The sequence below is a fragment of the Anolis carolinensis genome, chromosome X (genome assembly GCF_035594765.1).
Source record: "Anolis carolinensis isolate JA03-04 chromosome X, rAnoCar3.1.pri, whole genome shotgun sequence".
Lineage (NCBI taxonomy): Eukaryota > Metazoa > Chordata > Lepidosauria > Squamata > Dactyloidae > Anolis > Anolis carolinensis.
Window position 1 is genome coordinate 8,852,193 of NC_085847.1, and position 13,340 is coordinate 8,865,532.

The 13,340-nt window shown below is 42.8% G+C and overlaps 1 protein-coding gene across 2 annotated transcripts in view; it reads left to right on the plus strand.

The window, feature by feature from the left end:
* The first annotated feature begins 5,215 nt into the window (after positions 1 to 5,215).
* atp2a2 (ATPase sarcoplasmic/endoplasmic reticulum Ca2+ transporting 2) overlaps positions 5,216 to 13,340 on the plus strand; it is a 35,761-nt gene continuing 27,636 nt past the window's right edge. For both annotated transcript variants that reach the window (XR_010000010.1, XM_003222747.4), the window contains exons 1-3: positions 5,216 to 5,795; positions 7,787 to 7,804; positions 7,896 to 7,978. Coding sequence is in view for 1 of the 2 variants with exons in the window: in XM_003222747.4 (XP_003222795.1) it covers positions 5,678 to 5,795; positions 7,787 to 7,804; positions 7,896 to 7,978 (219 nt within the window). In the remaining variant the exon portion in view is untranslated. The remainder of the gene's footprint in view (positions 5,796 to 7,786; positions 7,805 to 7,895; positions 7,979 to 13,340) is intronic.

The following is a 13,340-nucleotide window of genomic DNA, read 5'->3' on the forward strand; positions in this document are numbered from 1 at the left end:
TGCATAGATCTGGAGAGAAATGGAGATGCCTGGTTCATTACAGACCAACCATTTCACAGTTCTAGCTGTGTGGGGAACTCCTTTGCTTCATCCTGCGACACTAGTTGCACTTACCCTAATTCTGCTGGACAGCTCCCTGTACCATCCAGATCTCCTTTCAAATCTTCCTTTTGCTTATGTCCCTCTGTGTTACTCATGGTTGGCTGGAATGGACATTTGTCCTGTAGAATAAATTGCTGTCAGAAAGGCAGGTTTTCAAGGGCTGGGTCAGAAAAAGTGTCACTGCAAACAATTGCAACAGTAAATCCAAGCACACGGTGTTGCTTTTCTCTATCGGAGAAGAGTGTGAGCCATTCAATCCTAGAGGAGAAAGCTAAAGAGTATACCCAGCATGGAGCTAATATCCTCTCCAGTCCATTGTGTTCTTCAGCCATTAAGACTCAAGGCCGCTTCTATTCCATTTCATGTTCTCTATGAAGGTTCCCATTTTGAATTCTGCAGAGAATCCTTCTGGAACATGGCCATACAGTCCGGAAAAATTACAGCAACCCAATGCATGTGTTGTCATAGTGCATGCTCAGTTTCATTCACTTCTTCATTTTATGGCCATTGAACTCACATGTTTCCTCCCTCAAATTAAGCCCTTGAGGATTATTTTAGAATATTATCTGAATTAGATCAAAGATTATATATCTTAATATATATGTCACTAGATTAAGACATAGGATGGTTTTCCATTAAATTCAACAGTAGTTCACTGAGAATTAATCTGAGTGCTGCCTTTCTTGTCGAGGTGCCACTCTGCATTCATACTGTGATTGCAGCTCCCGAGAAACAGTAAATTCATATGTGTTGATTTCCCTTTGTGTTACATTTTCTACAGCTTGCTCCAACTAGAGAAATTAATCTGCCTGAAGCCGTCATACTTCCACAGTTTATACAGCTTTGAAGACTTCCTACTGAGAGCCCCCCCCCCCCCCCCAAAAAAAAAGCTTGCTGGGGAAAAGAGATAAATTGGTCAGAGAAACTCTATGTACTTCCAAATTATTATCCCTTCAGGATAGTCTGGTGCCCTCATTTAAATTCCCCAGAAGTAAACAGGAAAAACTTTCAATGGTTGTACTTGGGACAGAATTAAAGCCTATTTGCAAACCTGTCTGTGTTGTGAATAAATCTGCATGCATAGTCCTTCCATTCATCTTTCAAGCTTCCCTCTTCTTTCTGGCAAGAAAGGCATTGAATTAACTCCTAAGTATGCCTCATCATTCCAGTCTCAGACAAGTTTTTATCACCAGATGAATACAGGTCAAAGGCGAAGGAACTATTTTGTATTGAGAAGTAACAAACAAACAAATAAGGCAAGCTTTTCCCCAATTAACCTGAGTTGCTGCAGAAGACTCTTTTAAAACAAGTGATTGCTATCCCTGAATCGGTTTATACATTTTGAATTGTGTTTTTCATTCGATTCATTCTTTAGCTGTGTTTAATTGTGTTCATTGTTAACAACATTGAATGCTATTATTTGAGACAAAGGGAGCATATAAATCAAACAAATAACTGGGTTTATGTAAGTGCATAACAAAGAGTTTCTCCTGTCCTAATGTTCCCATAATATGCATTCTTTGGTTAGTTAGAAATAACAGAGTGCAAGAAGCTCCGAAACCCTGATGAGTACTATCAACACTTTATGGATGTCAATCATGATACTTGCTTGTTTTAACTATCATATAGTTGCCACGGTGGTGAAATTAGTTAAATCCTTGTGCTGCTGAACAAAGGATTCCTCCAGGCAGGAAGCAGACAGGCTTTGAAGCTGCCAGGCCATTCAATGCTAATCAAGCTGGCCAATGGCAACATACACACTGCCTCCAACAGACAAGAGTTCTTTCTCCCACCCTGGATATTTGGTAAAGGTTTTCCCCTGATGTTAAGTCCAGTCATGTCCAACTCTGGGGGTTGGCGCTCATCTCCATTTCTAAGCCGAAGAGCCGGCGTTGTCCGTAGACACCTCCAAGATCATGTGGCCAGCATGACTGCATGGAGCGCCGTTACCTTCCCGCCGGAGCGGTACCTATTGATCTACTCACATTGGCATGTTTTTGAACTGCTAGGTTGGCAGGAGCTGGGGCTAACAGCAGGTGCTCATTCCGCTCCCCAGATTCGAACCTGCAACCTTTTGGTCCACAAGTTCAGCAGCTCAGCGCTTTAACATAATGCACCACTGGAGGCCCACATCTGGATATTACACAGATATATAAGCCCCACTTGCCTAGTTTCCAACAGACCTCACAACTCTGAGGATGTGGGCAAAATGTCAGGAGAGAATGCTTCTGGAACATGGCCAAACAGCCTGTAAAACTCACAGCAACTCAGTGATTCCAACCATGAAAGCCTTCGAAGACACAAGACATATAGTAGAGTCTCACTTATCCAAGCTAAACGGGCCAGCAGAAGCTTGGATAAGTGAATATCTTGGATAATAAGGAGGGATTAAGGAAAAGCCTATTAAACATCAAATTAGGTTATGATTTTACAAATTAAGCACGAAAACATCATGTTTTACAACAAATTTGACAGAAAAAGCAGTTCATTACGCAGTAATGTTATGTTGTAATGACTGTATTTACGAATTTAGCACCAAAATATCACGATATATTGAAAAAATTGACTACAAAAATGGCTTGGATAATCCAGAAACTTGGATAAGCGAGACTCTATTGTACTTTTATCTGACTCTCTCATTATTTAGTACATTGCACAACTCTAGCTTCTCATCCTGTGCGAGAAAAACCTTCTCTCTGGCCATTTTCTCCAACTAGGCTTCATTGATAATGGCCGTCATGTCCCCCTTGCTTTATTCTCCATTTTCCTAAACCATAATGTCCTAAATAGTGTCTTTTCAAATATTTTGATGGAGAACGCACAACCAAAGGAGACTGCTCACATGCCAGCGCAGGTGGAAGTCCAGCTTGGGTCCAAACCAGCAAGGTCTCCATCCGCCATTAGCCATGACTTTAGGCCGCCTCACAGAAATGCAGCCAAGTGTGAGGTAAAAATGGCACACTTTTTCCCGCCTGGAGGCTTTATTTTGGTATAACTTACTCCAAATATGTCTTTTTTCTTCTTCAGAGCATCGGCCATGACGCCGAAATCACTGGAAACCTTGACAAGCCTTTTTCTCTTTGAACTGGCATATTTCTTTCCTCATGGATTTCGGCTGCCGCCATTTTGCTGCTTTTGGGGTTGTTGTTTTGTCTGGAAACCAGGACTCCATTGTGGACATAGAGACAGTGGTATTTAGACTCAGGCTAAACCAGGCCTGGGCTAAGTGTTTTGGACTTCAACTCCCAGAATTCCTCACAGCCTCAGGCCCCTTCCTTTCCCCCCTCAGCCGCTTAAGTGGCTGAGGGGGGAAAGGAAAGGGCCTGAGGCTGTGAGGAATTCTGGGAGTTGAAGTCCAAAACACCCTTCAATGTCACAAAAGAAAAGGGATGTGTAATGTTTTGTCGAAGGCTTTCATGGCCGGAATGACTGGGTTGCTGCGAGTTTTCCGTGCCGTCTGGCCATGCTCCAGGAGCATTCTCTCCTGACATTTCACCCACATCTATGGCAGGCATCCTCAGAGGTTGCGAAGTCTGTTGGAAACAGGGCAAGTGGAAAGAATGTTCAGGGTGGGCGAGAGAACTAATGTAGTTTTTTAGGCGGCAAGTGCGAATGTTGAAATTGACCGTCTTGATTAGCATTGAGTAGCCTTTCAGCTTCATGGTCTGGCTGCTTCCTGCCTGGGGCCATCCTTTGTTTGGGAGGTGTTAGCTGGCCCTGATTGATCTGGAATCCCCGTTATGCAACTGGCCAGCTTGATCAGCATTGAAGAGCCTTGCAGTTTCAAAGCCTGGCTGCTTCCTGCCTGGGGGAATCCTTTGTTAGGTAGTGTTAGCTGGCCCTAATTGTTTCCAGTTTGGAATTCCTGTTTTGCAATTGGCCACCTTGATTAGCATTGAAGAGCCTTGCAGCTTCAAAGCCTAGCTGCGTCCTGCCTGGGGGAATCCTTTGTTAGGTAGTGTTAGCTGGCCCTAATTGTGTCCTGTTTGGAATTCCACTGTTTTGGGAATGTTGTTCTTTATTTACTGTCCTGATTTTATAGTTTTTTTAAAACTGGGAGCCAGATTTTGTTATTTCCATGGTTTCCTCCTTTATATTATTAATAATAATAATCTTATAACCAGGGCCATAGCCCTGTTAGCGGGCCCTGATTGTTTCCTGTCTTGAATTCCCCTGTTCTGCAACTGGCCAGCTTGATCAGCATTGAAGAGCCTGTCAGCTTCAAGGTCTGGCTGCTTCCTGCCTGAGGGGGGGGGGTCTTTGTTGAGAGGTGTTAGCTGGCCGTGATGGTTTCCTGTCAGGATTTCCGCTGTTCTGCAATTGGCCACCTTGATTAGTACTGAATGGCCTTGCAACTTCAAAGCCTGTGTGCTTCCTGCCTGGGGGAATGTAAGTTAATAATAATTTTTAACTGATTTATATTGCACTGTATAATTTTGATATATGTGTTTTATTGTAAGCCGCCCTGAGTCTTCTTTGGGTGAGAAGGGCAGGATATAAATATTGTAATAAATAAGTAAATAAATAATCCTTTGTTGGGAGGTGTTCGCTGGCTATGACGGTTTCCTGTCAGGATTTCCGCTGTTCTGCAATTGGACACCTTGATTAGCACTGAATGGCCTTGCAACTTCAAAGCCTGTCTGCTTCCTGAATCCTTTGTTGGGAGGTGTTCGCTGGCTGTGACGGTTTCCTGTCTGGAATGCCTTCGTTTTCTGAGTGCTTTTTATTTACTGTCCTAGTAAACTGACTAGTTTCCAAGAGACCCTGCAACCCGTCGATGCAGGCGAAACGTCAGGAGAGCATGCTTCTGGAGGCTGGCCAGGCAGGCCGGGGAACTCACGGCAGGCCAAAGGGATGCCTCGGAGTGGGCCTTCCTGGCGCTCCTCCTCCTCGTCGTCGTCGTCTCTCTGCCGGCTTGTGGCGAAATCTCAGGCGCGTCGAGGCTGGGGAGTGACGTCACGAGGAGGGGCCGCCTCCTCCCCCCTCCCTCCGCCGCTGCCGCTTCCAAGCCCTCGGCCAATGAGCGTCGTCCACATGCCGCCGCGGCGAGAGGGGCAGCGGCGAGGTGGCTCCAATAAATTCTATTAGAGCGGACGAGGCCGGCTCAGCAAGGGAGGGAAGGAAGGAGGGACAGAGGAAGGAAGGAAGCGAGGAGAGGACGGAAGCGGCACACTCCAGACAACGTTGCTCGGCTCCTTCTTCCCTTGAAGGGCAGCCGCTGCCTCTTGGCGCCTCCCCTTGCCTGGCCGCGGCCTCCTTCTCCTCCTCCTCCTCCTCCGCCCAGGGTCTCCCCTTCTTCTCGGAGGCGTCGAGTCCTGTCAGGAAAGGCGAGGGCTCTTCTTTGTTGAGGGGACTCCGCTTCGAGTCCGGCCGCGGCGCTCAGTCCCCTTTCCTCTCCGCCCTGCCCGCCCGCTTCGGCATCCCCCGCATGGTGGCCGGGCCTAGGGCTTGGGGGGCTCCGTGAGGGGCGGGAAAGCGAGCGAGAGAGAGAGAGAGAGAGGGAAGCCAGAGAGAGAGAAGAGCGAGGGAGAGTTGAGGGAGGGAGGGAGGCAGAGCGAGCCCCTCTTGCGGCACCATGGAGAACGCGCACACCAAGACCGTGGAGGAAGTGCTGGCTTACTTCGGCGTCAACGAGAGCACCGGCCTCAGCTTGGAGCAGGTCAAGAAGCTCAAGGAGCGCTGGGGCGCCAACGGTAAGGCTTCCAGGGGAGGATGCCAAGAAGGGAGATGGGGGGGGGGGGCGATCTTCTCCATCCCCTTGAACCCCCCTCCCTCCTTCCTTCCTTCCCCCTTTCTTCCTCTCTGGGCCTGGCTCTGTGTGGAAACCCTGCGGGGAAAAGGACGAGGGAGGAGAGGGGGAGGGAAAGAAAAAAGAGGAAAAAAAGAAAAAAGAAAGATGGCTGACTGTGCGAGCCACCTCGTGGGTTTCCCTTCCTCCCCGCCTCGGGGCCACTTGCCCCACTCGCCTGCCCTGCCAGCCCCACGGCCTTTTTCCAGGCCCTCTCCCGGGAATGAGGCCACCCCTTTTTCGGATCATTCCCTCCCTCCTCCTCCTCCCGATCCCTTCTTCCTGTTCGACGTCGTTCTCTGTCTTTTTCAAAGGGGAAGGTTTGGAAAGGGCAACCCAAAAAACAAAACCCACATCCCTGATGATGTGTTGGAGAAACCCCATTTCGAAGAAGGAAAGGATGGGAAGTTATTCCATAGAGGAGAAATGCTAACTACCAATTCTTCTGCCCCCCTTTCAAAGAGGGAGTGTAGGATGGGGAAGTATTCCCTATAGGCATATTGCTAACTATCATTTTTTCTCCCCCCCCCCTTCAAAAACGGATTCAGTCACAGAACAGGAGGATGGGGAGTTGTTCCATATAGGCATATTGCTAAATATCATTTCTCCTGCCCCCACTTTCAAAGAGGGGGTGTATCACAGGAATTATCCCACATAGGCATATTGCTAACTATCATTTATCCCCCTCCCCTTCAAAGTGGGACTCAATCGCAGGACAGGAGGATGGAGAATTATCCCACATAGGCATATTGCTAACTATCATTTATCCCCCTCCCCTTCAAAGTGGGACTCAATCGCAGGACAGGAGGATGGAGAATTATCCCACATAGGCATATTGCTAACTATCATTTATTCTCCCCCCTTCAAAGTGGGACTCAATCACAGGACAGGAGGATGGAGAATTATCCCACATAGGCATATTGCTAACTATCATTTATTCTCTTCCCCCCCCCCCCCCCTTCAAAGAGGGACTCAATCACAGAGCAAGAGGATGGGGAGTTATTCCACATAGGCATATTGCTAACTATCATTTCTTCTGCTCCCTTTCAAAGAGGGGTGTATCATAGGTGTATCCCCCCCTTTCAAAGAGAGACCCAGGAGAATGGGGAGTTATTTCACATATTGCTAACTCATTTCTTCTGCCCCCTCCTTTTCAAAGGGACTCAAATCATAGGGCGGGAGGATGGGGAATTATTCCACATAGATATATTGCTAACTATCATTTCTTCTGTCCCCCCTTTTAAAGGGGAACTCAATCACAGAACAGGAAGATGGGAAATTTTTCCATATAGGCACATTGCTAACTATCATTTCTCTCAGCCCCCCCCCCCCTCGTTAAAGAGGGACTCAATCATAGGGCAAGAGGATGGAGAGTTATTCTACATAGACATATTGCTAACTATCATTTCTTCTTCCTCCCCTTTGAAAGAGGGACTCAATCATAGTGCAAGAGGGTGGAGAGTTGCTCCATATAGGCATATTGCGAACACTCTTTTTCTTCTGTACCCTCTCCTTTCTGAGAAAAACACACAACTAAAGATGAAGGCATATAAATCCATGTTTGGCTGTGACCTAGAGAGAAAGTGGGGACTGGGGAGTGCTCAAAACCTTTGAACTGCATTAGAAGTTATGGTTAACAGCAGTGATGACTTGGCTGAATTGGTAACCTCATTACTTTGATGCTGAAGCATAGTACAATGCAGGAAGCATGAGGCTTTCTCTGCCTCTGTCATTGTAAGAAGCTTTTGCGCTGTGTGTGATGTATGATTTAATCTAAATATTTGTCAGTCTATCTGAGATAAATGATTACTACCCATATTTTTAATATCTTTGTCTTGATTCCTTCCTCCCCCCCCCCCCCCAAACATGTCTTCTGGAAACCTTCGCCTCATAAAGAATTACCAGCTGAAGAAGGTAAGCAAGCTCTTGAAACATTTCTGCTCTTTATGCCATCCCCTTTACCGGTATTTTATTGACAACTTATATTTGCATTTTATATTGGCAGGAAAAACTTTACTTGAGCTTGTGATCGAACAGTTTGAAGATTTATTAGTTAGAATTTTGTTGCTGGCGGCATGCATATCTTTTGTAAGTATCTTCTTATATCTATGATTTTCCACATTTATGTTGGAAGTTTCTCAAAATAGTTAAAACTGAAGGTGCAATATGGACCCCCCTTAAAATGTAGCCTTAGATTGAGCATCAAGTTTCATGTCTGGAAAAAATAACCTCTCAATTTTAAGACAAGGCATTGGACCTTAATTCTAACGACAGTTTCTCAAAGCAAGTTCAATGTTAGTGAACATGGATTTAATGAAAAAGTGTGTTTAGAATGGGGTTGAGTTTACATACCAGTTAAACCAGATGTGTGCATTGCTAGTTTTGGATAAATATTTTCATCTGTCTTACTGAGTTTGTGATATTTGAGATAGGTCCTTCAGTGCTTTTTCTTGCCTTTTAACCTTGCCCCCAATAAGAAGGTGAACTGGCATTCTTTTTGCAGTTGATTGTTATGAAACTCAGTGAGACTGCTGGCTGTCTTTTTTTGGATGCAATGCAAACTGTAAATAGAATTTGCATGGGGGGGGGAATATTCCAGTTGCCTTCTCTTGCTGATAATAGCAAGGTGACAGTTGTTGCTCTTGACAGTGACAAGAATGATGACAGCAGTGATGGCACCATTGTTGACCAAATTTGGTAACTGACCTTTGGGGAGCCTCTTGTAAAATAAACTCCTTGCCTTGCATTCTGAATTGGTAGATGAGACTGTAAAACTAGTTCTGGGGTCTTGATTTTTTTTTAAAAAAAAGTAAGCAATGAAGTGAGCTAATGTTGCATGATGCCAAACATGTGATTGCGGAGGTATGATACATATGAAGAAAGATCAAAATAGAAGAGGGGGCGGTTATGGCACTCACATTCTGACATATTGAAAAAGGAAAAACTATAGATTTCCTTTTTAAAAGCAGTAAGTTTGGAACTGAAATTGCATGCAGGGGTGTGCATGATGTAACTGGACATGTATTGTTTGATTGTAGGAGGCCCAGGTTCAAATACCTGCTGTATCCTTAAGGTTCATGTTGGCCATGGTTATCTTGCTGCCTGTCAGCCCTAATCTACCTGATAAGGCTGATGTGAAGGGGGAGATTGAGATGAAGAATCTTCATAGCTTTGTACAATGAAAAGTGGGCTGGGATTTGGAAGACTCCCTGAGCACATCTAAGCATGTGCCATTGTGCTTAATGCACAGAATAAACGATAGATTGCTGGAAATGCTAATTCCCCCCCCCCCCCCCCCCCACAGCATTTCAGCAAGAGTGAGAAGCTGTGGTGGGAAGTGGAGGTTCAGAAGTCCTTGTTCACATTCAGAAGCCCAGGCTCATATGGAATTTCTACCCTGGCTGTCCTCCAGGTGCTGCTGATAGGTGGCAGCTTTCTAAGTAACCCCACAATGTAACCCGGTCTTGTTTTACCATTAGAAGAGGTATTAAGGTAGTGGGGATATGCTGAATGATAAAAATGAGGGAGAGCAGGGTCATCACTTGCACAGTTATGTGGTGTAGTATGTTGCTGATGCTTGCCCAGTGAAGGTTTCAGATGTCATGACGCTGGCGTGCTATTTCAAAGAAATGAAGCTTCAATTCTAATACATGTGCATCACTGTAGCCGGCCAAAAGTTGGCACTGTTTCTTCATGTGAAGACGGACAGCTTAGTCATTCTGATTTTTTTCATTACCAAGGAGAACTGTGTTGGGATGGAGTTATCAATTTTTGAATGAGTGAGCAGCTTGTTCTATGAGACATCTGTTCAAGTGTGAGTTAAGATTTATGTATTTTAGAGACCAGCAGAGAGTGATGGGAAATAAAGGATTGTACATGCTCATGTATTTGTAATTTGAAAAGTAATGGGAAGTAGAATTAGTAATCTGACTAGAGACTTATGCTACTCAAAATCTTGCATTTGTGGTGTCTGTTTGCTTTTACAAACACTACAAATTCAAGGTTTTGAGTAGCATAAGTCCCTGGTCAGTTAGATTACTAATTCTACTTCCCATTACCATTCAAATTACAAATACATGAGCATGTGGTGCCCTAAGAAATGAGCATCCACTGTTCTTGTTGTAGTTCCTTTTGCTACATAGGCTTTTCGCATCATATCATTTGAAGAATTGCATACATAACCAGAATCAGTAGTATCCATTCATACTACTGTTTTAGGAAAACATCTTCTGGACAAATAAAATAATTCAGTCATGGCAAATCATCTTCTGGTTTAAATAGTTTAATTCTAAAAATCGTATTTCTCCACTATGTTTTTCCATGATTCTCTACTGTAGATTTCACAGCTGTACAAAACATATGTGAGAATTGCCAATTTGTGTACAGTATATAAAATGTAAGTTCTATAGTCACGTAAACCTGAGGGTTCTCTTTGCCCACACTTTTCCTTGTACTGTTACTGTTACAATTGGAAACCAATTTTTTGGAACAAAAAATTGAAATAGGCCTAAATGTGAAGTGCTTTCGAGTAAACCTGTTGGTACCAGAATGATGGCAGAACTGATTTCTTGAATTATGGTAATCTTGTGCCATTAATTTATAAGGAGGCCACACAGTGCTCAAAAGTGTAACTACTGAATGTGTATGAGCACAAAACTATCCAGCCTCTAAAGCTTGTATGGGATTGAGAAGTAAGGAGTACACAACATGTGTCTTTTTTAGATATTATACTACCAGATAAGACTTTGACATTAGAAAACTTGAGTATTGTGTGTCATTCTGGATCAATATTTTAAGCTTCCACGTGTAAGTAGAAAAACAATGGTTGTATGTGGCACTGAATTCTTCACTTCTCAACAACAAAAGTTAAGTATACTAACATAACTTTCAATTATACCTATATCACTACCAACATGCCAACCAGTGTAGCATTTTACCTTTCTTTCTTTGAATATGGCTGGCCCATGCTCTTCCTTACTGTTTCTCCTCTGTTTAACTGCGTTATGTGGCAGTGTTTTAAAATGGGCTAAACTCCAGTAGAGAAAGCAATGGTGATTTTAAATGATCAATACTTCATTATTTTATGATTGTGCAATGTCCTTTTGAATCCATGTGAAGTACTTTGTCTGTGTAATCACTATGGATAGCGTTTGATGGTAAGAAGAGAAATGGGAAGGTGGAGTTCACATCCCCCTCAATCATGAAGCTTATTAGGTGAACTTGGACTGGCCACTGTCAGGTTTATTAACTTTTCATAGGTTTGGTGAAGTTACAATTGAATTGTTCTCCTGTGAGCTTCTTGGAGAAGGGGACAGTGAAGTGAAAACATAATAAATAAAATATTTTTGTAGTGAGAAACTGACAGTGCTCTGTCCTGGGTTGTCTATTTTTGACTGATAGCAATCCTTATTTATTATTTATTTTATTTATTTCTCACATTTATATCCCGCCCTTCTCACCCGAAGGGACTCAGGGCGGCTTACAATCCTTTTGAGACTTCAGACAGGTCTTCCACAACTCTAGTACCTACCATTCTTTGATTGGCAGTGCCGATAACTCAAGCTGAAGCTGTCTATATGATTAAACATATTCCCTGCACCGAATCGTGCTCCCATTGTTAGGAAGAACCTTTTGTCTGACGTCAAACCAACCAATATTAGCATTGTTTCTTGAATGCACGTTGGAACATGAGGCATTATCTGCCTGAACAAAAATGGCCCTCTTCTGTACTTGTAATAGGGAGCATGAAATTGGCATGTGTGGGAAAGATCTTAGTTTACAGTTGTTATCCTGGTTTTGGAGAAGAACAGATGCAACATAGATAAGATTAAATTATTGGAACATGAAAGGTCATCTTACCTACTTGTATAACACAAGGACTTATGAATAAAACTTCATGCTAAGAATTCATATACACTTCCAGTTTCGGCGATCCAACTTGTGGATTAATATGCACTACCTCCATGTTCTTTGTACTTATGCCAGATTTCCTATAATTCAAGAAGTGCACTTTTATCGTGATACTGTTTGTGTCTCCTTGGAAGATAATTCCATTGAGTAAAGGGCTGCCGTGTTTTTTTCCCTGCACTCTGATAGATCAAACTTTCTTTTATTGACCTTTCCAAACAAAATAGGTATGATATGGAAAGTAGTAGAGATCTGAAATATTCCTAGCATAAGAGATTTGTAACCTTATTTTCTCGAGAACTGACTTACGTTATAGGAAGATACTTTTAAGTCCAATTGCATCCAGATCTGCCAGTGGAATGGATTCCTACATTCTTTCAGTCCTCTATGCACTACACAATTCTCCTGGAGTGCAGGTCCCCCCTGGAACAGGTTAGAGCAAAGAGAATTTGTGGTGGAAGGGAAAAAAGAGAAGTTCCAAAGTACAAGTGGACGTCTCCACACAAGATGTTGGACATTGCATCAAATTTCTGTAAAATTCAGATTTTTTTATTGATTTAAAGAAGTGGAGTTTAAGAAACCTAATGGCGCAGTTTAAGAAACAGTGGTACAAACATTTGAAGGAAAACTGATTGGTAATTTATTTATTTAGATAATAAATGGAAGATGCATTGATTGCTAGAGTTTAGAATGGGGAAAATATATTTGAACATTCGTTTCAGAAAGCAAATGCTTATTTCCTGATGCGATGCTGTGGGCAGATGTAGTAATAAATTTTCTAAAAATAATAAGAACCTTGATATATTGTATAAAGGTACTTTCTGATTAAAGAACTTTGTCTCATTTTATACAGCCTTCCTTGGCAACTTAAAAATGTTTTCTTTCAATTTTGCTTTCCAAAAGGTATCCTGAAATATAGGTTGAGAGATTGGAAATAAACTGTGTTGATGGTTACCAATTCCTCAGGGTGAAATTATTTATATGGAATAATTTGACAATATTATTACAAAAATACTTTATTTGCTTAATTTTAAATGCAATATGATAAATGTAATAGTCACTCTGTCTTTAAGAGCCAGCTTTCTCTCAAGAGAAGGTGAGAGAAAAAAGAATGTGCTGTGAATTCAGCAAAATGTATTAATATGCAAAATTATGACCTAATAATTTTAGCAGATTTAGAGCAGAGAAGTGAACCCAGTTTAATTAGATTTTGATGGGAAACATTTCCTACGTGCCGCTAGCATTTGAAATGTTTGTCTCATTCATATCTATCTGTTCCCCATCCCCAGAGGATCAATAAATACGTAGGTAATCTATTTAATCACTTCTTTGTTTTAGTTGTAGCACTGGTTTTAATTCAGTCCGCAGCTCACTTTTTTATGCAGTTTTCAGCTCCGTATAGAAGTAGTGTTGTAATTAGTTTTATTGCTTTTCATTACAAATTACTGTTTGATAATATAAAGTGTAAGAAAGAGCCAGTGTGGTGGAATGAGTTAAGTGTTTGACTGAGAAACCAGAGTTTGGAACCCCAAACCCCACTTAG